Source organism: Tetrao urogallus, assembly GCF_951394365.1.
Source record: "Tetrao urogallus genome assembly, chromosome: 1".
NCBI lineage: Eukaryota > Metazoa > Chordata > Aves > Galliformes > Phasianidae > Tetrao > Tetrao urogallus.
The window spans coordinates 126,702,631-126,728,354 of record NC_136813.1 but is presented as its reverse complement, the minus strand read 5'-3'; the positions used below and the strand labels follow the sequence as shown (position 1 = coordinate 126,728,354).

Here is a 25,724-nt window from a genome sequence, read left to right as displayed (position 1 = left end):
GGTTGCAAAGGATGGTCTCCCTTGTTCACCCAACTATCTGATCTAGTGATCAAATAGCCAACCAATTTTGAGATGATGAATGCATCAGTTTCCTCTCGCACCTAGAGAAACGATTCACAAGAAATCACTTGCAAAACTTTCTATTTTTGGCATTAAATTGTAGACACAAGCAGTTCAGGTGCAAGAGAGGCCAGTGTAATGTCTCAGGTGATGAAAAATTCATCTTAAGGAGATTTATGATAATGTAAACCATGGGTGTCCAACCTTTTGGCTTGCTTGGGCCACACTGCATGAAAAGGAATTATCTTGAGTCACATATGAGATATATAATATAGTTCATTTATATAAGTAACAATTGATTTTATTAATTTTTTTTTATGAGGACACTAAGAAATGAGAACAACAAAAACATGACATTAGTGGGATATTTGACCTTGTTTTGTGAAACTAATGCATCAGTCTGGTTCAGTGACACTGGCTGTAAGTCTTAGTGAGTTCTTAAGGTGTTTGTTGGAGATTTTTGATGAAATTTTACTCTTCCTGTGATTCATCCTCAAAAATAGCTGTTCACAAATGTACATATTGCTGAAAACTGTTGACATGAATAAGGCATGACTGTGAGCTTTCTCTGATAAGAGAGGTCTTATATAAGCCTAGTAAAGAGACTTACTGAGTTGAACGTCTGATTGCAACTCTGTACAATCCATTTGAAAATTCACAGGTAATGTATTTATGTGGACTGAAAACGGAGTTGCAAGTAGACCAAAAAATTAATGATTTTTTTGCAATCTTGAGACATATTCTCAAATCTCTTTATCAAAATGGAAAGTAAGGCTGTGTATTTTTCACTGTTTATAAGCCTGGGTTTTGCCAACACATCAAAATGCGTAAAGTTATTTGCCATAACTTGAACTTGCCATAATTTAAGTTTCATTTTGAATGCTGTTACTGTTTGAAACATAACACAGATAAGTTGTTTTTCACCTTGAAGAAGCATGTTTAACTCATTAAAATGAGTGGTCAAATCCATGAAAAATGCTACATCTGTGAGGCATTTTTCATCTTCATGTTGTAGCATGAAATTTTCCTTCTGATTCCATAAATAACTTGATTTCATTTTGCAAATCATAAAATCTTCTTAGCACTTTATCCCAACTTAGCCACCATCCTTCAACAAAGTAAATGATCCTATAATCAGCATCCATTCTTCATACATTTAAGGAACTCTGTCCTGGAATTGGTGATAATATAAACCCTTGGACTTAATGACATTCACAGCTTTGATGATGATTTGCACATTAGGCATTTTAAAAGCTTTTTTACCTGAGTTTTCTTGATGCATATTGCAGTGATATTTCACCAAACATGAGTTGCCACTAGCAGTTGAATCATCTATTAATTTTTTAAGTCCCTCCTTTTTACCAGCCATTGCCAGGGCACAATCAGTAGCTATACCAGATAACAAAGGTTAAAGAAAATCACTTTAATGCAATTTTTAATGCTTCATGCGAACCACGAGATTTAGTTGTGTCATTTAATGGCACCATTTCTCCAGTGACTTTATATTCATTAGCAATACCCCTAATAGAAATCGCAAGTTGAGCTGAACCTGTAGCATCAGTATCTGCATCTATCACCAAAGCATAAAATTTGAAACTAGCAAAATTACTCTCCAAATTTCTTTTGAGAGACTTTCCTATTTCTTCAATTCACCTGGCTACAGCCTAGCAAGATTAACTGATTTTAGAAAAATCAGGTTTTTTTTATCAGGACAAATGATATCTGATATGTTTTCCATACATTGCTTAGTAAACTCACCATCAGCTTTGCTCACCAAGCAGAATAAGTGCATACCGTGTGCAATACACGCAGGTTTCAGTTCGACTGAGCGTGTGGCAGACACAGAAGGTGGAGTCAGCCCTGTGAGGCGCTGGGTTGGACATACCTGATATAAATATTCCCCAACTAGGAGCTCATATGGATTGAATGCAGCTCTCATAGTTGTTACTTACATCACTAATTAAGATACTTCTCCTACAAGATTACAGATGGATTTATTGCAAAACCAATAGCCTAACCCTTTAGGCTGCTAAAAGACAATGTGCTGGAGCAGTTGCTAGTTACAAACTAAGAAGAACACAGAGAAGTTTGAGCTGATTTCATATTACCTGACAGGTGTATCTGTCAGGTACATTCAGCTCAGAAGATTTGATTAAATATAGATGTACACCGCTAGAATATTTCATAATCAGATAACATGCATTTCTCCCACTTTTTGTATTCCTCTCTAGAAGGGGAAAGTGGGCTTCTTCCATATTTTGTACAGAGTATTTGGCAGTCAGTGAGTTTCAACACTGCAATACATTTTTCACTGAAGGCACCCTAAGGTTGTGCTAAGGCAGAATGATCTTTCAGTTGCACGTACTGTACAAACACAAAGGTTCATGAGCAAAACTAAATTCTCTTCATCCAAATGACTGATGCTCTGTATCTACCTCAAAAGAAATCACTTTTTTTAATATCCACCTCTCCGCATGTTCGTAATTACAAGAAGGAATAATACAGATCACATAAATACCAAAGACACTGATTCTATCTGCAAGCTAAGCAGGCAGATGTGAAAGCAGCACCACAGGTCCACTTAGCTTATCTGAGGGGAGTGTGGGTGCTTAGATGCCCACAGTCAGAGCTACTGGCAAAAAGAATCCTTGGTTTCAATCTGAGCTCTCCTCACCCACCACTGTACTACAACTACCTTTTTTTTGTAACAACGAGGAGTAGCTGCAATGACTGAGAAACTCCTAAACCAATAAAGACAACCAGTTTTTTGGTGGACAGGCATAGAAAACTTCCTAGTTGGTTATGAGTAATCCTTCTTACACAGCTCAGTCAGCACAAAGGAGGAGAATCCAGTCACTGGCCTACAGTGAACATGGAGCAGGTAGTGCTAGCAGCAAGGCTGAGAGGAAAGTGTGGCCAGAGCGATGCCATTATTGCTCTGATTTCATTAGAGATCTTTTCACCTGGCTTTGCCCAGGTGGCCAAGAGGGCCAACGGCATCCTGGCCTGCATAGAAATAGTGAGGCCAGCAGAAGCAGGGAGGTGATCATCCCCCTGTACTCAGCACTGGTGAGGCCGCACCTTGAGTAGTGTGTTCAGTTTTGGACCCCTCACTACAAAAAGACATTGAGGCCCTGGAATGTGTCCAGAGAGGGGCTGGTGAGGGGTCTGGAGCACAAGTCTTATGAGGAGCGGCTGAGGGAACTGGGATTGTTGAGTCTGGAGAAGAGGAGGCTCAGGGGAGACCTCACTGCACTCCACAACCTCCTGAAGGGAGGTTGTGATGATGAGGAGGGGTTTGGCCTCTTCTCCCAGGCAACAAACAGGACCCGAGGAAATGGCTGCAAGTTGTACCAGAGGAGGTTTAAGTTAGACATAAGGAAGAACATTTTTTCTCCAAGCGTGGTGAGGCACTGGAATGGCTGCCCAGGGAGGCGGCGGCGTCACTGTCCCTGGCAGTGTTCAAGAGGCGCCTGGATGAGGAGCTACGAGATATGGGTTAGTGCTTGTGGTGGCAATGGTAATGGGAGGACAGTTGGACTGGATGATCTTGCAGGTCTTGTGATTCTATGGTTCTAAGGGGACCTGGATCAGGTGCAAATGTAGTTCCTTGTAGTTCCCTGATCTGTTCCTATCTAACCCCAACTATCTGTTTCTGCACATTTGCACTCCATGAAGGACAAAAAAACCTCAAATCCACATAAAAGCAACCACAATTAATATAGTAATGAGAGGAGTTAGTGAGGTAGGCAGGAGAAATAAATGAGGAATTTAAATATGGCATTTTAAACTTGGTGTTTTCCCTTCTAACAATGTTCCTTGCTATCTGAAGTAAACAAACATTCAAATAAAAGCCTGTAAGTAACTATGGTTATAATTATAGTAATAATAATAATCTTAGCATCCAAAGAGAGGGAAAGTAAGGTACTGGAAAAGCACATTAAAGCGTTGCTTGTAACACTGAATATGCTGCACGTCTAAATCCATCACATAACGCTGTGCGAGTTCTAAGAAGCGCCACCTGATTTTCTGGATTCTCCCTGTGCTACAGTTTAGCATCAAAGAGAGCATTTAAAAATATTTCATTACGTACTGTGTTGGCTGAGATTTGTTGCTATTCCTTGCGCTTCTAATATAGAGATTATGTTGATTTACAGAAGGACTTAAACTCGGTGTTTTCTTTGAGAAAGAATCCCACTCCTCCTCATTTAAAAGCTGCTAGCTTTGCTGTAGGTGGTAATTATGTTGAGGGTGAATTGCTGTGGTTTCTGTCTGGCAACACGCAGCACTGGCACACGCAATCCCCACACTGTCTGGAAACAGCATTACATCAAACCATCGCTAGTGTCTTACACAACCAGCTACAGCTCTTTGAAATCTGTCAGCTTCAGTGACTTGCTATGGCTCTCACGCTTCTGAGACATCAGCTTTATCACACTCACACAGAGGTACTGGACTCCTTTAAAAAAATTTGGAAGCTTCAACCCTTAATGCAATTTAATGTCTTATGCAGAAAAAAACATACAGATGCATATCAAACAGCAAACAACTGCTCAGCTTTAACACCAAATCTAAACTCAATTCATGGCAGACTGTGGCATAGCCATGCAATGCTACGGACAGAAACATCAGAAAACATGAAACAAAACGGCATCAGAAAAGGAAACTATACAGTGCTGCTAGGGAAATTAGCTGGTGAATTAATTTGAAGCTAGCTTAGAGATCCCTACCACAGGGCAGCACTGCACACTGTAAACAGGCACATCTCACAGTTAAATCTAAAGCAGCGGACCAGATTCTTATCTAATGCAGTTCTGTTGGAATCCCTGCACCAAAAAATCAGTGAGAAATCTCAAATCAAGGCTAGCATTCAGCTTCATGTCTCCAGTTGTCAGGTAGTAATCCCATGTTCCATGAAGACCCACGCAGACATAGTTTCCTCTGAAATCAGTGGGACCAGACATCCAGTAGGGAACTGCTCAGTCCAGAGCAGCTGCATCTGCTCCAGCATCATAGCTGCATCTTAAGAAAGCAACAGCCTAAGCCACAGAATCACTGCATTTTCTACACCATTTGAAAACAAACATGTTGTACTTTAACAAAAAATGCTGTAACTACGTCCTTGGAGGATTGTTGTTCTGTACCAAAGAATTATTCTCCTTCCCTCCCCTCCCATCCCCCACTTCCCTCCTCTATGAATTAGTAAATGAATTTCTGCCACAAGCCCTCAAACCATATTCTTCCCAATCAAAGAGTAAAATGATACCCAAGAGAGCGAGGCAGCACAGAACCAGTGAGATCCTGCAGACAGCTAGACTGGATGGAAAGCTCCTGCCACTGCCACACACAGATGGGCACACAGAAAGCCTATGGGGGTAAAACAGGACAATACCAGAAAAGGGTATTGCATCCAAATGACACTGCTGGAAAATGTCCCCCTGGAAGTGGACAGCTGAATCATTTGCAACCAGACGAAAAAGGACGATACACAACAAAAGACAGTACATGTAATTTAATAAGTAAGCACAGATTTATTTTTTTTTTTTCTGCCCCTGCACTATGAGTTTGGAAGCCATCCTTTAAGAGCAGGGTTTGTATTATGGGGGAATCCAGTGTAGGCACTTTTGGGTGAATACACTACAATCTGCATATATTTTCTGGGGAAATGAAGCCTGCAGTTTTGCTCAATGTCTGCATTTCAGTGTTTTAGCAAATGGGGGGTATAACATGTGCCTGCAAACTCAGCCAGAATACAGATCCAAGAAGACAGGATTGTTATAACTAGTGGGTTTTTTTTGTTGTTGGTTTTTTTGGGTTTTTTTTTTTTTTTGGTAAGATGCAGTGCTACAGGGCTAAATAAAAAGCTTTTCAAAAAGTCATTGCACATAGCACAAGAATAAAGTGCTAGTCCCAGCAGTAGCCGCACAGCCGGTATCTACATTGTACAACAATTGCACAGCTCAAATCGTGACTATGAAAGGACGGCCTGAGCAGCAGGTGGGATGGGGGGGATGGCAGGGGAGCCCATACCTGAGCACCTCTCTAGCCAATCCATCTGTTCATCAGTCATGTCACACGAGCTGTTCCCCGGCAAGGAACATCCAGAGGAACAGAGAAGCTAGAAATGCAGGTCCCAGGCAGAGAAAGCAGCTGGCAGGCATCTGTAATTGAATTCCAGGAGGACTTGGTCTATTTTTAAAATTCTCTGTAGGTTGGCTTTTTCACTTTTTTTTCCCCCCACAGGTGAACATTTCCAAAACTCGACACAATTTTAAAGTTTCATTACATACTTCTATGAGTTCCAGCACCATGTAAAATCCTGCGAGAGCAGCAGCGCACGAGTTGTCAAGGGCCTGATTTTAAAACTCTGCACTAGGGAGGGAGAAAATGAATCAGTTCTACCTTTAATTATATACTGTAAGGGTAAAGAGCTTCTTTTCTTCCACAGCGCATACTCATAAACCTCTCATACTACACTTACAGCCTAAGCCAGAGTGACACTGATTTTCTATCAGCTCAAAAATAAAACAAATTCCTCTGCTGTTATAGATACGCCATATTTCAGCAGTATCTTCTAGCCCATGGCTTTCAGGGCATACTGATAGCCAAGGAATGAAGTCCTACAAACCATCAAGATGTGAAGAATCTCTTTATGTTTTTTCCATAAGTGGTATCTGAAGGACATGTTTTCACTCGACCAGACTAATGTCATACAAAGCCACAAGCAGTGCTAACCAGGACTTCTGACTTGCTTTTGTTTGTAAGCACTCTAACCTGCTTGAGTTGCTTTAGAGCTTTCTGCATCTTTAGAGCTCCTCTACCTGCTATAGTGCCTGTTAGATGATAAATGGAGCCCCAGTGTTCTTGCACAGCTTTCAAGAACAGCTGCCATCATTTCTGAGAGGGAGCACGTTGTCAGACTTGACAGTCAAAGATTTCTGTCTCTGCTCACCTTCTTGAGCACTGCCTCAGCTCCTTAGCTCTGCAAGCAGGTAATGATGCAGGGTCTAGGACCACTTCCTTACTCTTCCTTGGACGGATTAGCAATGCATGGGTGAAAAGATCCTAACTGCAGCTTGGAATGGCTGCCATGGAGTACTATGAGCTGCTATTAGAGCTGCAGAGGAGTTGGAGTTCTCAATTCAACCACAGCACACACCAGTCTGAGCTATACTCATTTACTTTTTGAGTTGCTGCAGCAAGTTAAATTCTGTGATGATAATGAGCAGACACTGACCGCACCACCAACTCATTAAATCAATTCAGTATCCACTCGTTAGCAAACACATTTGTGCAGTCTGGGTTTAAGACTCACTGGCTATCAAAAATGTAGCACAGGATATTTGTTGCAGTATAATTTGTATTATTTTCTTCCCATTTGTGTAAAACGATCATTATCTAGCTGCAGCATGCCTCCCCCTGTCTTCTCATAGTGGTAGATTATTCAGAAAAAACTGTAAGCTTTAGAAAAAGAGTCGAAAGATAAAGTTCACCTCGTTGCAGGGCAGGGTTATGTAACTACACATCACAATGTATATTTAAACATCAGTAAGTTAACTGTGTATATAGAGATGAGGGGAAAGAACAGAGAAAGACAAATAGAAAGGAGGAGAAAAATCTGCACTAAACACCAGGAGAAAAAAAAAATTGTGATGGTTACTACTAAAAAAGTGACTTAACAATAACTTCCTCTTGGAAATATAATAAATACAGGATAATAGAACATGTGTCATATAAAGTGGTATTGTTTGCTGAATATTCCCCAAACGTACAACCAATGTACCTGATCCTATCAAGCAACACTGAATTTTGTTGCAAGCGCAGCTTTGTAGAACGAGTTTTCTTACTATACTGGTGGCAGGGGAAATGTTTAAGCAGAAAATGTTTTGACTGCCACGCAATCCGACTGCCTGTAAACAGTATATCGTGGCCCTAAGAAAGCAGAGAAGATTTAGCACAGCTGACTGTTTCAGAGGGTTTGACTTCTTACCAGTTCCTGGGCAACAATGTCATTCCTTTCAGAGGTAAGACAACCAGCAGTAGGTTCTAGCAGAGGGGAACAACGAATTATCTGAAGGCATTTTGGAGAAAAGATGGGGTGAAGACCGCAGGTTGGGGATGGAGGATCACTGCTTTCAGTTCTGTTTTGTCGTTTTGTTCTTTAACTGCTTATTAATGAAAACTGCTGCTTTAATTTTAATCTGTTCCAGTTCCTACCAGGCTTTTCTTTCCCCCCTGCAGTCACAGGACCTTCTTTTTGCAGAGGACTGAATGAAAGGCAGGAGGTTTACAGCAGGAACGTTCACAACTTCATACAGACACCCCTATGTAATGCCTCTGGGGAGCCTCGCATAGAAAATAATTTATGAGAAGTACGCAGAGGCCACCTGCATGCACCAACTTCAGCGTCTGCAAAGCCGCAGCCTCTGCCAGAGCTGTCAGCCTCCCCACGACCGACCTGTCCGTCACACAGAAACCTGACGAGTCAGCTCTGCTGCTGCGAGGCTGCTTGCAGAGGCAGGCGAGACGAGGAGCAAAGCCCTCTGCAAAACAGCAACAAAACCTTTTTCTGTGATCTTTTGGCAAAGGGAGGGCAGGGGAGAGCGAGGAGAGTTCGCTGTTTGTTTCCTTTTGTTGCTGCTGTTGCTGCGTGAGCCAGGTTACATAACGCTTAATTTCAGGCTCCTTTCGGTGGCACGATGATGTATACGCGATGCAAATCTCCTCGCTGGAATTACAGGCGCAATTTATCAATTCATGTGCGGCTAATCAACCCATTTGCTTTCTAGTGTGTAACAGCGACAGCTTATCTCATGCAGACTCACGATCGTTCGGCGCAGTCTAATTGAATTTCAGGGCCAGGAGCGTTGCACGCCACGTGACGGCCCACCGAGCGGTGCCAGACACTGCAGGCGTTACATAATCACGCGCGGCGGCTGCCCGGGGAGGGCCGTGCTCCCTCGCCTCATCGCCTTGGCGGGCGGCCTCTCCTCGCTCATGCCCTGCAGCCTCAGCCCGCACACACCGCTCACATGGACGGTCACATGTTTCGGAGACGGGAAGGGCACCGCTCCCCCCACCAGTCAAAACTGTTTGTTAAATCGGCAAAGGAGATTAGGGTGGGTGAAGATAGGTGCGGCATCCGAGGGAGCACCTGGCTCCCCGCCGCCTCGCCTCGTGACAGGGGAGCTGCAGGAGATGGGCATCCCACACAAATAGGGGTGCTCCCACAGAGCTCAGGATGCGGCCTTGGGGTTGGTCTGGGAACTGGCAAGCCTCCATGAGGGCCAACAGCTGACTGGCAGAGCCTTGCCCCTGGCAACCAGCAGCCAGGCCCCTGCTCCATCCAGCCCCTGAGCATGTGCAGGGAGGTCAGGGTAACTCCCCTCCTCTGCCTGGCACCTCCTGATCACGCCGGGTATGACTCACCTGAAGGGATTTTCCACAAACGAGGTGGGCGCTGTGTAATAGGGGATATATATTAACTGCAGGGGATAAAAATGTGTGTTCCTCCCCACATCAGAGACACGGACTAGATGCACTTCAGGCAATGGGATTCCGACCAGTTTCACCATCTGCAGATCTGCATTGCCAAATATAAAAGCCGCAGATCACAGCTGAGGGCTGGAGGAGCACGGGGTTAGCACACATCCCAGCTCGCGCCAGCCCCATGTCAACATCCAGCTTACTGAGTTGGAAGCTGCTGACCATCCCCACCCACCTGCATCTTCAGTGCCTTGACACCACAGGGTGGTCTGCGAGGAATGGTGCCATGTACAGGTCCCTGTGCTTTGTCTACCCTTGGACTGCAAGTTTTTAGAGCCACCTTGACCCAGAATTCTTTCTTCAGGAGAACAGGCACTGCAAATGCAGCTAGCCAGCACAGCAGGACAGGGCTTTGAAATCCGTACGACACAAGCAGTGAATCTTTTCATGTATGCCAACATTTCAGCAAATAAAAAAGGCATGTCTTTTCCCACTAGAAGCCAACTTCAGAACAAGAATTTATGCAGATAATCCAGAGCCAAGTTACTAAATCAGTGTTTGTTAAGACATTTGTTCAACAAATCTTTCATTCACAAAGCCCAGGAGCATGTTGTCTGCTTGATTTAAGGAGGAGAGAAAATGGGCACCAAACCAATTGCTAAGTTCTGCACTGTCATACAGAAAGTCCAGGTTATACTGTCAGAGAGACCTTTGAAGGTGAGTCATTTGGTCCTCTGGAGAGAAGCCCAAAACAGGAGATAGCCAGTGATAACTTGAAAGTAGCCTTTGCTGCCCTGACACATCCCACTGCATTGAGATAATGTGAGGGGTGCATGGGCCAGGCAGTGGCTCAGCATAAAAAGCAATGCCATATTCAAGTAGCCCATCAGAGGGGAGATCAGTTCCCTCACACTGTCCTTCACAATCCCATCTCACAGCATAAAAATCTAGACTGAGGTCAGTCCTAGACCCGAACACACGGTGTCTACCAAGTCAGAAACAGACATTAGTGCAACATATATAATCACCGATTTGAGAAAAAATAAGGCAGTTTCCCCAGGGTGGCTCATGCTCGAGTCAGATGGGCACTGTAACTTGTTGTAGCTGCACATGTGCTTTTCTAGCAAGAACGCGTTTGAAAGAGCCCCTTTGTGCACAGCTGCAGCTGCCCAGCGGCTGGTTTGCCACCTCCTGTGGCTTTGGAGGCCCCTACTGGAAGTTGGAGATGTACGTGCACTGTACAGTCCGGGGCAATAAAGCAGCTCCTTTTCGTCTGGCAAAGCTGCAACATGAAATTAATAGTTCAGGATTGTGTAGAGGGCTTGAGAAAACACGTTTAATTTACCCTGATTTTATTACCTCACAGTTTTCAAGTGGGGCAATGCCCCAGCTGGCTGAATAGTAAAATCACACTGCATAGGGCTTAGCAGCAAAACAGACAGATAGTGATCAAAGTGCTGAACTCAAGACGCAGAAGCCATAAACTATTGGCTAGTTCAAAAGAAAACATTATCCCAGCAACGTTTCCTTTCCTGCTCTCAAATAAAGTCTGTCTTCAGCTAAAAATCAGAATGAAACAGAGAAAAGGAAGAAGTGTGCAAAAAAATGGGAAAGACAGAGATGGTTTAAGAAATCAAGGGAACTATTTTTTTCCAGTCTCAAATCGTTCAGAGTTCAAGAAGTGGTTTAAATATACATTCAATTTAATTCAACGTATATTTAATTCAAAGTCTGTATCAACTACTTCACTACTTTGCTAAGTTCACTTTTCATTTTTTAAACAGGAAGTAAAATTCCCTGTTTTTAGATTACCTGGTGGTCTAGAATTTATTACTGAGAAAAAAAAAAACAAGCTCTTTCAGTATCATAAATATAGAAAATAAACAGCTTCATTTTAGTCAAGTGCCTATCTGTAGACCACACTCTGGAGAGCCAGCCCTTCCAACCAGAACCTCCCAGTGCATGAGGTAAGACCCCAGAAAGAGCCAGTTCATCCGCGCTCTCCTAATCCTAGTTCAACACGTGTGCTATGCACGCTAAAATGCAGCCAGCACTGCTCTCATTTGACTCCCTTTCCCTTGGCTGTGTGGCATAGCAGGTTATTTGAACACACAAACAGAAATAGGTAGCACTCTGCCCAGACTTCTGCAATACAAATTACTTGTTTCTGACTAATCACTTCACAGACCAAAGTAATGTTTTAAACTTGTTACTCTGGCTGTTGTTGTTGTTGCTTTTTTCTTTTTTTTTTTTCTCTTTTTCTTCCACACAGACATTTCCACACATAGCAACAGAACAAAAATCCAAACCCAAAAAACCCAAATATCAAAACCCGAGTTTTTCCCGTGCACAATGTTTTTCACTGCAGGAATACTTCAATGTGAAGAAAGAGAAGGAAAATATATAGCTTAAACTGTTCAAATCGCATTTTTTTAAAGGGCTGTCTGAGTCCTTATGGTCAATCTTATTTTGAGAGTTAAAATTAGTACTTGACCAAAAGGCAACAAGCAGGACAAATTTAATAAAGACTGAGACATAACCACAGCAATCCTCTGTGCTACACCGAGTAAAATTTACTGACCATTACCCACTTCACTGCCAGCAGAGAATTACCACTGTTATTTCTTCTGCCTCACAAAAGCAACCTAATTAATAAGGGTTTCTTCACAAAAATCTAGGAAACTCAGGCTGCATATTCTCTGTTCCTCGGCAACATTTCCAGCCGCTTCGAAAAGCCTGGTCTGTCTAATAAAAGAGGAAGAATTTCACAAGTATGTCTAGCATTTGTTTAAATGCAAAGAATTTTATTTTTAGAGAGCCACAGTCAAACTTTGTATATTTAAAACAGTTTGATTTTCAAAAAGGTTAAACTGAACCCAGAAGAGTAGCCTTGAGAAAGCCTACAGCTGAGAACTTCTCATTCGTTGCAGCTGAGAAAACTCCTAGTTCAAACAAGGTTTAGTCCTTATGCTCTCTTAGGGTTCAGCTCTGAACACTATGTATGATCAGGGTCCCTCATGTCACACTTTTCTTAATGGCTAGATTAGCAACAAGTATTTCTCCTCTGTCTTGCCTCCAACTCCAAGTTGTTTCACTGGTGTCAGTAAGATATCTTCATATTAGACAACATTAGAACTCAAGGTTATAGACATTTCTTTGGCACCTGAGAGTGACTGGCACTCAGTCCTACTGGACATGGGGCTAATGGGACATCAACTGCTACAATATAAAGCCAAAGAGTCCAAAAATCAGTTTTCTGCAAGAAAGAAGAGGAAGGTAGCAAAAACAAAAAGAGGGGGGTGAGGCGGTAGGGATAAAAGGAATATAAGGAGACACCACTCAGGTAACTCCTCAATACTTAGATATAAAATGATTTGGGCAACTCTGTCAAGAGGAATTTCTAGTGTGGTAAGGTCCTCCCCCCCAACTCAAGTGACAGCTCTGCATCTGGAGTTATCAAGAATAGTCCAAACGTTAAGAGACAGCCTCCTTGTCTCAGCCAGAGAGCCAGTACACCCTCTCCCTGGCATCCACACAGCGTCAGCACATTATACTTGTGACTATTCACAGCAGAAGGCATTCACACGTGTGCCCTCCGAATGAGACCTGAGTGATGGCAAAACTGCAGTGGGAAGAAAATGGATTAATCAGGCTCCACTGTCAAGGTGTCATGTGCTGCCTGTGGAAAACTGCTGCACAGTAAACAAGGAAATCAAGGCACAACCTACACAGAGTATTCATTGCCACAGACTCAAAGAACACTTTCAAGCTCTGCCCAACAAAAAGCTCTCTGCAAAAAGCCTCGGGGTCAAAGTGACACCAAGACAATTAAGCTCATAATCCTCAAGGTAATCACCAACTCCAAAACAGCTCCCTCATTGAACAGCCTGGTCAACACAGATCATTTAGATATTCTTGTCTTTTCCTGGGGAACTCCAAAGGTCAGGTAACCAAAAATGAACCAGGCTTTCATTTAAGTAAACAAACACATGCATAGTTCAGTAAAGCATATTTCAGGCTCTGGGATTTGTAGAATCAAAACTTGAAGAACAGATACTCTAGAGGCTCAAAGAAATCCCAAATTAACTACTTGTAATTACAAAATCTCGTGATTTTCAAGCCAGATCTCGTGATTTGTTTGCAGCCTGACTCAGGGTTTTCAATGCTTAGAGTTGGCAACTCTGACTAAGCAGGGATATGAAATAAGAGCGAGAGTGACTACCCGCCAGGCTTCTGTTTTCCTGGGACAGAAGACAAAGCAGCTCTGACAATTCCAGCTGGCAATACCATCCAGGCACTCCTCCAAGGCCAAACACACTGGATAAAATCCTCATCAGACAAAAAAAACTGTATCAGAAGCAGTTACTGTTGTTGCTTAAAAGCTGTTTTCTTAAGTTCAATATCCATATATTTTCCTTGAAAGGATGAAGGGGGTGGAAGGGAAGAGTTGGGCCACAGTATCGACAAATCGCTTGCCAAATGTCATTAGCGATGAAGTCCCTTACAAATTATATCAGTATGAAACAAATCAGAAAACAGTGAGTTTCCATTTCCTCCTCACGTCTGGCTAGACAGAGACTTCAAGACAAGCTTTCATCTATAGCTCGGTGTCAACCCTCCTGTGCTTCTTGCTTAGTGTGGCAGGGGTGTTAAGCAAGTAATTGCTATCATTAAAAAGAAAAATAGCTCAATCACTCCTGCTCCCCATCCCTGTCAAATACTGACTCCTTCATTAGGCTTCCCCAGAGCCATTTCAATACACTCTGCTCATCTTCTCCCTTCTCCAGATAGAGGTAGGAGGCTCCAGATGGGGCATGTCTCCAGCCATGGCTCTTGCACCTTCCTGAGTGATGCCTAACCCTGAGCCAATAACCTCAAGCATCTCCACCAAGATGGTATCTGACAAGATGCTCTGGACTGTAATGGGTCTCAAATGTCCACCTTCTAGTAGCACTCAGCCCCCCCCACCTGCTCATGGGGAAACAAAAAGAGGGCAAGTGCAGTGAGAAGCTAAGAAGAAGGGCCTTTCTGCTTCTTACTGCTTTTGCTTCCCCTAGAAAGGCAAGAGAGTATCTGAAAGAAATGTGCCCTTAGTTCTTCGTGTTTTGACAGAGAAAACCAAATAATACCATAAACAGAGTTTTTCTATAGAAACTCAGCTCCTGAGACACTTTACTGAGCTGTAAATCTTTGACTAAAGCATTTATGTAACACCATCTATTCACGCTGCCCTAACTAACCTTAACTAACCATTCCATTATAATGAGTCCATTATCCCCTGCTTTATTGTATTTTTTCTTAAAACAGAGATCAAAGATTTGGATCTAGTGGCATCATGCCGATTTCATTTTTATTACTGGCTCCCTAGGTCTATCATAAATATTCATTGGCCATCCTTAATACAATGCATTGAATTCTGCTCACTGCTATCACTGGTGCAATTGCAAACTACAAACAGGGTTGTTGCTCAAACATATTAAATAAAGCAACTGCAAATTTCTGACAGTCAACAACAACAACAACAAAAAACACCACAAAACAAAACAACCCTTCCCCCTTCCAAGGAAATTCAAGGCTGAAGGAGACATTTTCTCTCGCCCCCTCCACAACTGCAGACATTTGACTGCTGTGGGAGGTTGTCTGTGCAGCAGCAGCAGCAGCAGCAGCAGCAGCAGCAGCTGACCTGCTCCCACAGACAGGAGGCATTTTTGAGAAGTCCACAGTTGCCACACAGTGGTCTCTGTGATAATGCAGCATTACACTGTGTTTGTCAGGATAAACAAAAAATGTTCCTCGATAGAGATATAAAAACTGCTCAGAAATGTGGACTTGATGCATAGCAGCTAATGCTTTTAAATATTAGTTAATGGGGGTGGGGATAGAAATATCCCATCATTCAGTCAGCAAAAAGTTTTACACATTTTTTTTCTTGTAACACCCAAGAACAATTGCAGATATCCCAAACTTCAGGATGCTGCAATTTGTTTCTTCTCCCATACTCATCACTCCCACATTCCATGCAACTCCTCACCGCAGTGCAGCTCTCTCAGCATGAGGCAGGCAGGCGAGGGAAACATGAATTGTACCTGTGTGCTTTGCTCCTGCTCTATGAATAAACACAGACACAGGCTTCTTGGGATGTCATCTGGACAGTTTATCCAATCACCAATTGCTAAAATTGGTTGGCCAAAGGAATTGCATTTATCTCCTTGTTAAGCGACTATTAGATCATTAATACGTATAGAATCATAGAATCATAAAATCCTTAGAGTTGGAAGGGACCACTGACGCCGTTAAGTCCAATTCCCCTGCAAGGAACAGGGACACCACAGCTAGATCAGGTTGCCCGAGGCCTTATCCAGCCTCACCTTTAAAGTCTCCACAGATGGGGCAACCACCACATCTCCGAGTAACCTGTTCCAGTGCCTCACCACTCTCACTGTAGAAGATTTTTTCTTTATATCTGACATAAATCTACACTCTCTGAACTTGAAGCCATTTGCTCTTGTACTATCGATACAGACTCTGCTAAAGAGTCTGTCCCCTTCTTTCCAGTAGCTCCCTTTTAGATACTGAAAGGATCTATCAGGTCAACTTGCAGCCTTCTCTTCTCCAGGCTGAACAGCCCCAGCTCTCTCAGTCTGTCCTCAGAGGAGAGGTGTTCCATTCCTTGGATCAGTTTTGTGGCTCTCCTCTGGATGCACTCACAGATGCAGGTCTACGTCTCTCCTGTACTGAGGACTCCACATCTGGATGCAGCACTCCAGGTGAGGCCTCACCAGCACAGAGAAGAGAGGCAGGATCACCTCCCTCAGCCTGCTGGCCATGCTTCTTTTGATGAAGCCTGGGACACAGTTGGCTTTCTGGGCTGTGAGGGCATATCAGACACTCTGTATTCTTTTAAAAACAAAGCAGTGTGGTAGGACATGGAATGCACATTCAGATATTTATGTTCTAACGTGACTCAGCCACAGAGGTAGTATACTGCTCATGGCAAAATAAGATGCCACAGGAATAAATCATCTAAAATAAATATTTATATTTATGCATAGGAATATATTCTCAAACAAAACTCCACAAATCTGAAGATGAGAACCATACGATAGAACTGCTGACTCAGTTTATTTATTAATCTACAACATACCTTTGGTCATTAATCTACCCCCTTGCCAATCCCGTATCTGCTAGAAATTTCTATTAAATTCCTAAAAATCTTTTACTGCTTTGGTCATGATTTAAAATACATAAATAAAACCAGACCAAAATAAAACCTTGATTGTGATGCCTTCATGGTGTAGAATTTGATTCAAATACATATAATGAAATCTTTAGTGAAATCCATTCCACAATAAAAATCCTACTGTAGTTCCTTATATGTTAAGTTTCTTAAGTTTAAGTTACCTGTTAAGTTTCAGCAATTTTGTGCCTGAGTAAGGTGACACGAATCATATTCAGAGGTCTGTGAAGGTCTCAATTGTTAAAAGCTTCCTTCCCTTGCACTCTTTTCTATTTGTTTTTAACTAGAAAACAATATTAATAGAAAAGGATACCTAACAGTTCACAGTTGGTTACGATCTCCTTGCTGGTTTTGCTGTTCTTCACATCAGACCCACAGAAGGGAATTCATATGAAAAAAAGGAGAAAACAAGGAGTATCCTTTTGTCACAAACACTATATAGACAGGAAATTACAGAGCAGAAGTTGGACATACGAAGTTCAGAGCAAGGTTTGTTACTGTTTTGCTTGTTGCCGCATCTACACAAAAGAAAATACTGTATGGTACCAGAGGCTCCTTTAGAGGAAATATATTATATGCAAGAGGGCAGATGACACAAGTTCCAAAACAATTTATCAATCAGGATGTGGGGCTTAATATTTCTGAAACTAATCTGGAGAACAACATATCACATTCTGAGAAAATGAAAAATAAATACGTGCTACTCAGAGGCTGAGAGCTTTAGAAAGAAATGTATTTACAACTGTGTCTTCTCAGCCTTGGTATCTGCCACTGGATGTGTTTACGACTTGGAGAAGAATAAATAAAAAATATGAAACAAAGAAAAATAAGTGCCAGTGAGCTGAGTTTAAAAGCACCTTTAAGTCTCCAGAGATAACACATTTGGATGACAGTGACAGTTAATAATTACGTATTAAAAAGAGGGCAACATCATGAAAGCACCCAGTCCCATAAAATAGTTAGAGATATTTCACTCCCATGGCAGCATATTCAAGAGCTCATCTTTCACTGAATCAGGCCTTTACACCTCAGCAGAGGTCAGAAATGCTGTCTTCTACCTGTGCTTGATAGATGATCCTGTCTAGGTGTCCAGGAACCACAAGCTCTGCTTTAAACTATGCCTGACAGAGACCACAGCAAGCGCCTCACAACTGGCCCAGGCAAGGGGCTTTGAATACAAGCGGATGATACTGAAAGTCTGGATCAAATGTTTGGGGCCTGTGACTTAGAGAAAAAATGTTTCCCCTTAAAAGGAAGCCATGCTTTTCAGAAACTGAGTAGCTGCAGTTGCAGGTTTTTGCAACAGGAGCAAAATAAATCTCCCATAAAGCGATTGGAAACCCAGCAGAATATCTGGGGATGGTCCAAAGGAATGCACATTGCAGAAGGGTACTAGAAAGATGAGGGAAGTTACTTCAGAACAGTCTATTTCATGTTGTGTGTCAAAGCACCAGAAACATGCAGCAGTAAAAACGTGCCCTAGTAGCTGATGGCCCGAGGCGCTAAACACTATGGCTAATAATCCCTGGCTGGTACAAACAGTGGTATCATGTGCTCTGTGATATCCTCATGCTTAATTATTCTAGCTTGAAGCTGAGAAGGAGGGAAAAGTGAAACTGCATTGGTTTCTTTCACTGTAGGTTTTATTGCTTTGGCTTGTAAAATGTCAGCATATGTGTATAATGAGAAATTACCACATTCTAAGGGTCTGACCACATTTAGTGTTTAGTCTTGCATATCCGAGTGCTCTGACTCTCCTTCTGCTGAAATTACTGGCACAGAGGATTCACAGCAATAGCAAAGCTTGAATATTTCACTATGATGAATCAGCGCCACACACCAGCATCTTCATGTAAATCCTCACACAGGTGGACACTTTGCCCCAGCAGTGTCTGAACTTCCTGCCATGCTTGGTCACTTGACTGTTGTGGCAAATTCACAACACTGCTTTCCTGCCCATACCAACGCATGTGCTGGTTGCAGCTGCCAATCTGGCAGTGCTAAAGCTGATCAAGCACTCTTCTTTCATGAGCTTCCAATTCCTCCTAGACTGCACTAATTTTCCTAAGGTAAGAGGCTTAATGCAGGATATTGCAAAAAACGTACTTTACCATCTGAAACTGAAGGGTGATTAAAAAAAAAAAAAAAAAATCAACACGAACAGCACTGAGCTTAAATATTTTCCTACAGTATTTCGAACCTCGCATTACTGTACAAACTCACTGAGTGAGGAGAACAACCTATTGACAATAGGAAAAAAAAACAGCCTCTTGCATCATTTTTCTCTATGAACAGAAATAAAGCAGACAGCAAAACTGTTGAAAAAGTAAATATGATTCTTAAGAATGTCTGCAGTGTCACTAATCCAAAACGTAATGGAAATAAAGGAATTTCACATCCTTTCTCTGACATAAAATAAATGTCCTTTTAATGTATAATACATGCAGAAAATCCCCACGTGTTCAGACTTATTCCCTTTTTCCCCCACTTACTATTACCTATATATGTTATTAATCTGCACACTGCCTAATTCACAGATGCAGTGAAAAGAAAATAATCTTGAAAAATAAGATACAAAGCAATACCTGCACTTTCAATTACAAAAGCTTACACGTTGGGACACTGCAGCGGCTCCCAGCAACATCACCCAACTTCTAAGGCACACTGAGATCATTTTTCCCTGCACAAAAAGACCTGCAGTTCCACTGGCTTCAGCTTGATGGGTAGATCAATATATTTACAAATTGGGACAGTTCCTTTTGACAAAATCGTTCGAGTTTTTTCTATAGCTGCATGTGAAATGACTCAGTTTTTCCGGGATAAACTGACCAGCAGCCAACAGTGGCTATATCATGGATGTTTGCAGTGAAAAAGAAGCTGCATCAAATTTCACGTGCATTTTGGTGTTGTTGCTGAAAACAGCAAGGAGAGGATAGCTTACATTTCGTAACTAAAGTGGAATACAAAAATATTAACATTCCAAAATGGAAAGCTACAAAGAAAGCTATCTCAACCATTCTGAACTGTGAAGCTAGTGCAAAAGTATTATGAGAAAGACAATATCTTTCAGGAGTTTTTCCAAAATAAAGGTGAAAAGCACAAATACATACTTCTGACAATTAAGCAGCTTATGCAGTCTTTGTTCTGCTGACACTTTAAAAATATTCAACGTTTTCAATTATTTATACTGCAATTCAACACCTAAGGCAGAAAGTAAGTATAAAGTCTGTTCAGCAGCACAAATAACCCTTGCTGAAGTGTACAGCCAAATATGCTTTTTCTAGAAACTACCATTTGGCAGGATATGCGGTCTTGGACTCCATCATATTGTCTAATAGACTATGACTCATTAGCACTCTGACCAGCCAATAACGTTACAGTAAACTTGTCAAATATACATGTTGTCATGTATAAAACTGTACGTTTTTCCGAGAGATGCTGATCTCATTAAGAAGAAATGGTTAATCTGAAAGCTCAAGGTCAGCATGCCAAAGTGGGTTGAAATGTTGCACAACCCAACAGAATCCAACAGCTTCATGCAATTTGCTGAGGGTGGGTTTAAGTTTAGCTTCTGAACTCTCTTGGAAGCAGCTGGGAGCACTCACCGCTCTGGGCCCACCTGCTCTGTTGCATGGACAGTTGCTTTCAGAAGGGCAGCAAGGAAATTTTAAGATTTCCATTAGCTCCAGTCACTTGCAAAGTGCATTGCTGGCAACAGCCTACATCTCTCAGGTGCTTCTGAAAATGTTCTCCACATTCTGTGACATGTAAGTATGTCTGGAGTCAGCATTCAAAAAGAAGTTAAACTGAAATCAAGCACTACGGCAAAGAACAAGAAAAAGACTTGACTAAAAACTTTAGAAATACTAGACCAAATGGTGGTATAAAAACCACCAGCAATAACAGACAAACACAGATGGGGCAGACCTAGACCAAGGGCAGTCCTTTCACTGTTCCTCTTCTTAAACAGTCAATATAAAGTGTGCTTTTATCTATACCACATTAATTGTCTGGGCACTGCTTCACCCAAGTGCTTTAATGCTATTCTGAAAGATATTTCTGTAAGAGGGGGGCTGTAGATCAAGTTTCATTCCAGTTAGTTACCTAATCAATACAAATAGGACTAGGACATAACACAGAACTCCAGGGAGATTGTGATAATCACCTGCAATTACTTATGAAAGCCAATCAATGACCAGGAGGTTTTATGTGTCATTTATATACCTTAAATCAAACTTCTGAAATTAAACTTTGATTCCTAACACAATTAGATGTTGCAGCACTTAGCAAAACAATGCACAAGCAAGCACTGCCTCAAAGGCAAACTGCAAGTGCAACTGAGGATGAAGCAAGAGAGCATGAGCAGCACAGACCATGCAACAAGAGGAGGCTCAACAATAGAGCTGACTCTAGGCAATGGATAAGGGACAGATGGAAATAGCCATGAAAACAATGAAATACGCTCCTAAAGCTACCTTTTCCTCTTGCTGCTTCATCAACACAGACTACAGCAGTCAAATGAAAGAAAAGACAACAGAATGCTCAGGTCCCATACCTGGATCTTAACTATGGGAAGAAAGAGAGAGGATGATATTTGATTTCTTTTTTTTCCGATTTCTTACTGTAATTAAGTCTGCAGAAAGTGGAAGTTTACCATTGCTGTCAAATGTATCACAAAAAATATGTTATGATGAATGATTAAGAAACCGAGGCTTTTTGTCAGAATGTCATGTGTCACCCTGTAGCTCTGCACTCATGTTGTGTTCAGTCACAGAATACCAATACCCCATAATATTAGCGAGAGATAGAATTAAGGGAATATCAGATATAGAATATCCCAAGTTGGAAGGGACCCATAAGGATCATCAAGTCCAACTCCTGGCTCCACACAGGACCACCCAAAAATCTGACCATATGTCTGAAAGTATTGTCCAGATGCTTCTTGAACTCCGGATAACATTTCAGACAGTGACAAAACCATTCACTACAAGTTGGAATCATGCATAACAGGCTATTCATTGTTCTATTTTTACTGTTCTGAAGTCTTTATTACAAACAATGACTCCTAAGAATATAAAGCCAGATATATACTTGCAAATCATACAGGCTTGTTTACTCGTTTATTTGCTTGCACTGATTCATTATGTTTCTCACGTGTAAAATCTATGGGATTTAAGAGAAAGCATGAAGGAGAAATTCTGTTTCCTGAAAAGCTCTTCTACCTGACATGCCTTTGCAAATCCTGGGATGGTGGAAGTCATGAGAGGGGTCTGGGCTTACACCCCTTCATGTCCACTGCTGAGGACCAGAGGCTGGGCTGGCAGGGTGCAGAGCCCCTACAAACCAATGGAGTACACTCCCTCTGGTGGCTTGATTTATCAGCATTCATGCAAAGGCACCAAGAGCAATTAAAACAGACATCGTTTTTTGGTTTGTTTGGAATATTGTGCACTGAGGCACTGTTTTTTTCCACCAAAGATTATGTTAACTTTTGGTGGGTCAGTATAACTATTTTGGAGAAGTTTGGCACTTTTTTTCATAACATGCAGTTACAAAAGAAAGGGAGTTTTTCCATGTGATGCAGTGGGATAATGGACCCAGAAAGTTAATAGAGTAAGTGAGAATAATAACAAAGAATAATGCTTCGTGTGTGAAACTTACTAGGACATGAAAAAAACTCAGAACTGTCTGCTCTGGCCTAACCACATTCTTCTTTTAGCTAGATTCTTTACAGGAGGGGAAGAGGAAATATATTTGCTCTGCTTCCACTGGTTTGGTTGTGTCAGTACACAGAAAGGCTTATGTTTTGCTATTGCTTCTTTTGTCTTCATTTCACTGTACTGCACTGAGAGTTTTTTAATCCTGCTGGCAGGTTGCTTAGAAGCTTGGGCAACATGCTCCCATATCCATATGTTGAAATCAAAATAAAGAGTATACCATCAAAACAAAGACACTGTGAATGTTCCCCATTTGTAATATATGTCTCATTTATCATAAAGGAGAAGAGTTTCTGCCTTATCACATTGTTTGACAGTACCAAAACACTTATCTGTAAAAATAAAGTCTCATACATTCAGAAATAGGCATGCATATCTGAGTCACCAAAACACTTCTTATGGCTAGATTAGGAGTAAGATAAGGATAGATTAGGAGTAAGATCTCATAGCTCATATCTGAATGGTGGATTAAGTCTGCCAGGTACAATAACATGAATGAGCACTGTTACTTTGATATGTGAGAATATTTGGGTGTAAAAGCCTGAAACAGTGAAATGGTGTGACTTTTCTCAAAGTAAAGTGAAACCCATGAACACACTTGACTAAACATGTCAGCTGTGATCAAATGAAAATAATGGCGGTGAAAGATTAGATAATAGCTGTATGATTCATCTTCATGAGTGAATAATACTGAAAGAATTTGGGCAATACTCAGAAATATGGATAAGGAAACACAAAAGGTACACAAAAAGCTTATAACCTTTTAGGAAGGGAAAGCTGAGATACAAGTTGAAATCCAGTTACCAACACCCAAAGCTGCAAGCAAAATAAAATGGATATTTGAAAAAGTTGTTTTTGCTGTTTTGAGAAAAAACTGGGCAATAAGGGGAAGGAAAGACAGAACAAATGTTAATGGGTTCAAGAAAAATTAAAACAATCTACAGACTGTGTCACTTCTCCACAAAACAGGCAACTCTGCTTAAACATTATGTATTCCTGTCACTTATATAAGCATTAGAACGTTTATGGAGCACAAAAGTCTGGCACCACAGGCAGCGGAGAAAACTGTACAATTGCAATTAAGAAACCCAATGCTTCTAATTGATTATCTGCTAGATAAAGTCAGATGTCAGACCAAAGGATTAGTTTCTAGAAACACATACTTCCAATACATAATAATTAAATGTAGCAACACTAGCTGCAGCAAATTTATTTAGTGTTTCTTGCTTTGACTTTGAAAGTCCCTGACACAGAACTATCAATGTAAGGCAAGTAGTTTCCTTTGTTTAAATCTTACTTTCTGTCATGCTGCACTGTTTCTGAAAAACCAAATCATCTTCAAAATGCATGAGAAATTGAAATCATGACATATTCTGTTACTGTTCTAGACCCATATTTTAATACCATTCTATTATTGTTCTATATTTAAAAATAAAATGGTAGCAGTACCTCTTCCGCAAAGTTAGTTTTCTTGTCAAGCATTTCTCGTAATGTCTGAAGAATTTTAATGCAGAGCTTTTCTTCTTTCTCCATCAGCTTCTTTGTGTGATTAATCAACCTTAAAGTAAAATATTAAACCTTAAAGAGCATTGCACGTTGTTACTACGCCATGCTAAAATTTCTTCATGCAAAAATTACTCATCATTATATTTTTCCTTAAGCAAAGGAAATAAAAGTAGACATAAGAAATCATAATTAAAAAGGCAATGGGGCTTTCAAGGTATTATGAGTTTCTTATTACAGTTTGTGCACCTTCTTGCCCATACAGAAAGCAGAATTCTACACCCACTTTTTTCTGAATGCTTCCAGATTAAGATCCGAACTTGCTCCTTTTTTCTTTATTTGAAGGTAACTATGTATTTTCATTAACTTTTATTTAAAGCTAACCAGAATTCATTGTGCTTCTTACGAACTTTAAAAGCTACAACCTTTGTACACTTTCCAATCTCAATGATGGTTGTAATAAATAATTATATAATGAGCAAATTTACTTTATAACGAGTCAACTGGATCCAAAAGGATCCCCAAAGCATTCCTAAAAACTTCACATGGAAACACTCAGAAATGCAGTTCTTTGGCTGAAGCACAGCCACTGTTTACACTCACACAACTTCATGAGATTGTCTCAAGTCAGAAAACAAGGTACATGTTTGCTTCTAGCTAAAACTGTGCCAAGAGTTTGGGTTTTAGTATCCTTAAGCCAATGCCAGAAGAAGCCTTTTTATGTCTGTACAGAGCAAGTCCTAGCATAGCTGCTGTGAAAACAGAAGAAAGGAGGAAATCTGAAGGCCTTGGACAGGTTTCCTTTCTTCAATACCAGTGTTGGCTTATAGTTAATAGAACAGTGTTTGAATTAATGTGTATGATGAACACACAGCAAAGGTGCTGCGGCCACTAATTTACATAGACATTACTGGTCATAAAGCTCAAGCAGGCACCCAAAATAGGCTTGAGAGGGACGAAACAGCATCATCTAAATCTGTTCTGTAACACAGTGAAACTGATTGTATTTAGAGCATTGCTAACTTTGTGTGCTAAAGCCATCTTGGACTCAATAAAAACACCATGTAGGACGTTCCCATTGTTATGTTAACCAAATTCATTAATTGTAAGTCTAAAAATACACAGATCTCAGGTCTGCAGTACTAACAATATTTTTTGAAGTTACATATTTATATCAGGGTTCTTACATTGCTCTGCAAAACATTCCTTGCTGTGCAAGTTAATTAAATCCAACAGAAACCTGCTTACTGCATTATACGTGCCACACTCAGCAGACCTCAACTTGGTTTGATACTGACTTTGAACAGGAGTTTGAGCAGAGGGAATGAGATGGAACAAGCTCCAAATCTAACTTCAGTTTTCCAAACATATGAAGTATATTGTTACAGTGCTATCTCTGCAGAATACGCAAAAAGCCAAGGAACCATGAGAGCTTCCAAATGTGTCAATTTCCCCCACATTAAGTCAGTTGAAATTAGAGTTTCTCAAGGGCAGTGAGGGCAACTCACTTGAGGATTAATAAAAAGTATTGAACAACTCTATTCCAATGCACAAATTGCAAATAAAAGATCTAGTAATTCAGGATCAGGTGGGGTGCCAGTGAAATGTATCTTAAAAAGAGCCACTGCAGTTTAAAATAAAAAGGAAATGGTATATTTGCTTTATTGAAAAAATAAATAAAATAGCCCTGAGCACCCTTCTCCATTATGAAATCCTGAACA

General features: G+C 41.1%; 1 protein-coding gene across 1 annotated transcript in view; it reads right to left on the bottom strand.

The window, feature by feature from the left end:
* Positions 1-25,724, bottom strand: part of ITPR2 (inositol 1,4,5-trisphosphate receptor type 2) — a gene marked incomplete at both ends in the record, with an annotated part of 260,856 nt that overhangs the window by 93,804 nt on the left and 141,328 nt on the right. Inside the window, one exon of the mRNA XM_079549692.1 lies at positions 23,950-24,058. Within this exon, the coding sequence (XP_079405818.1) occupies positions 23,950-24,058 (109 nt within the window). The remainder of the gene's footprint in view (positions 1-23,949; positions 24,059-25,724) is intronic.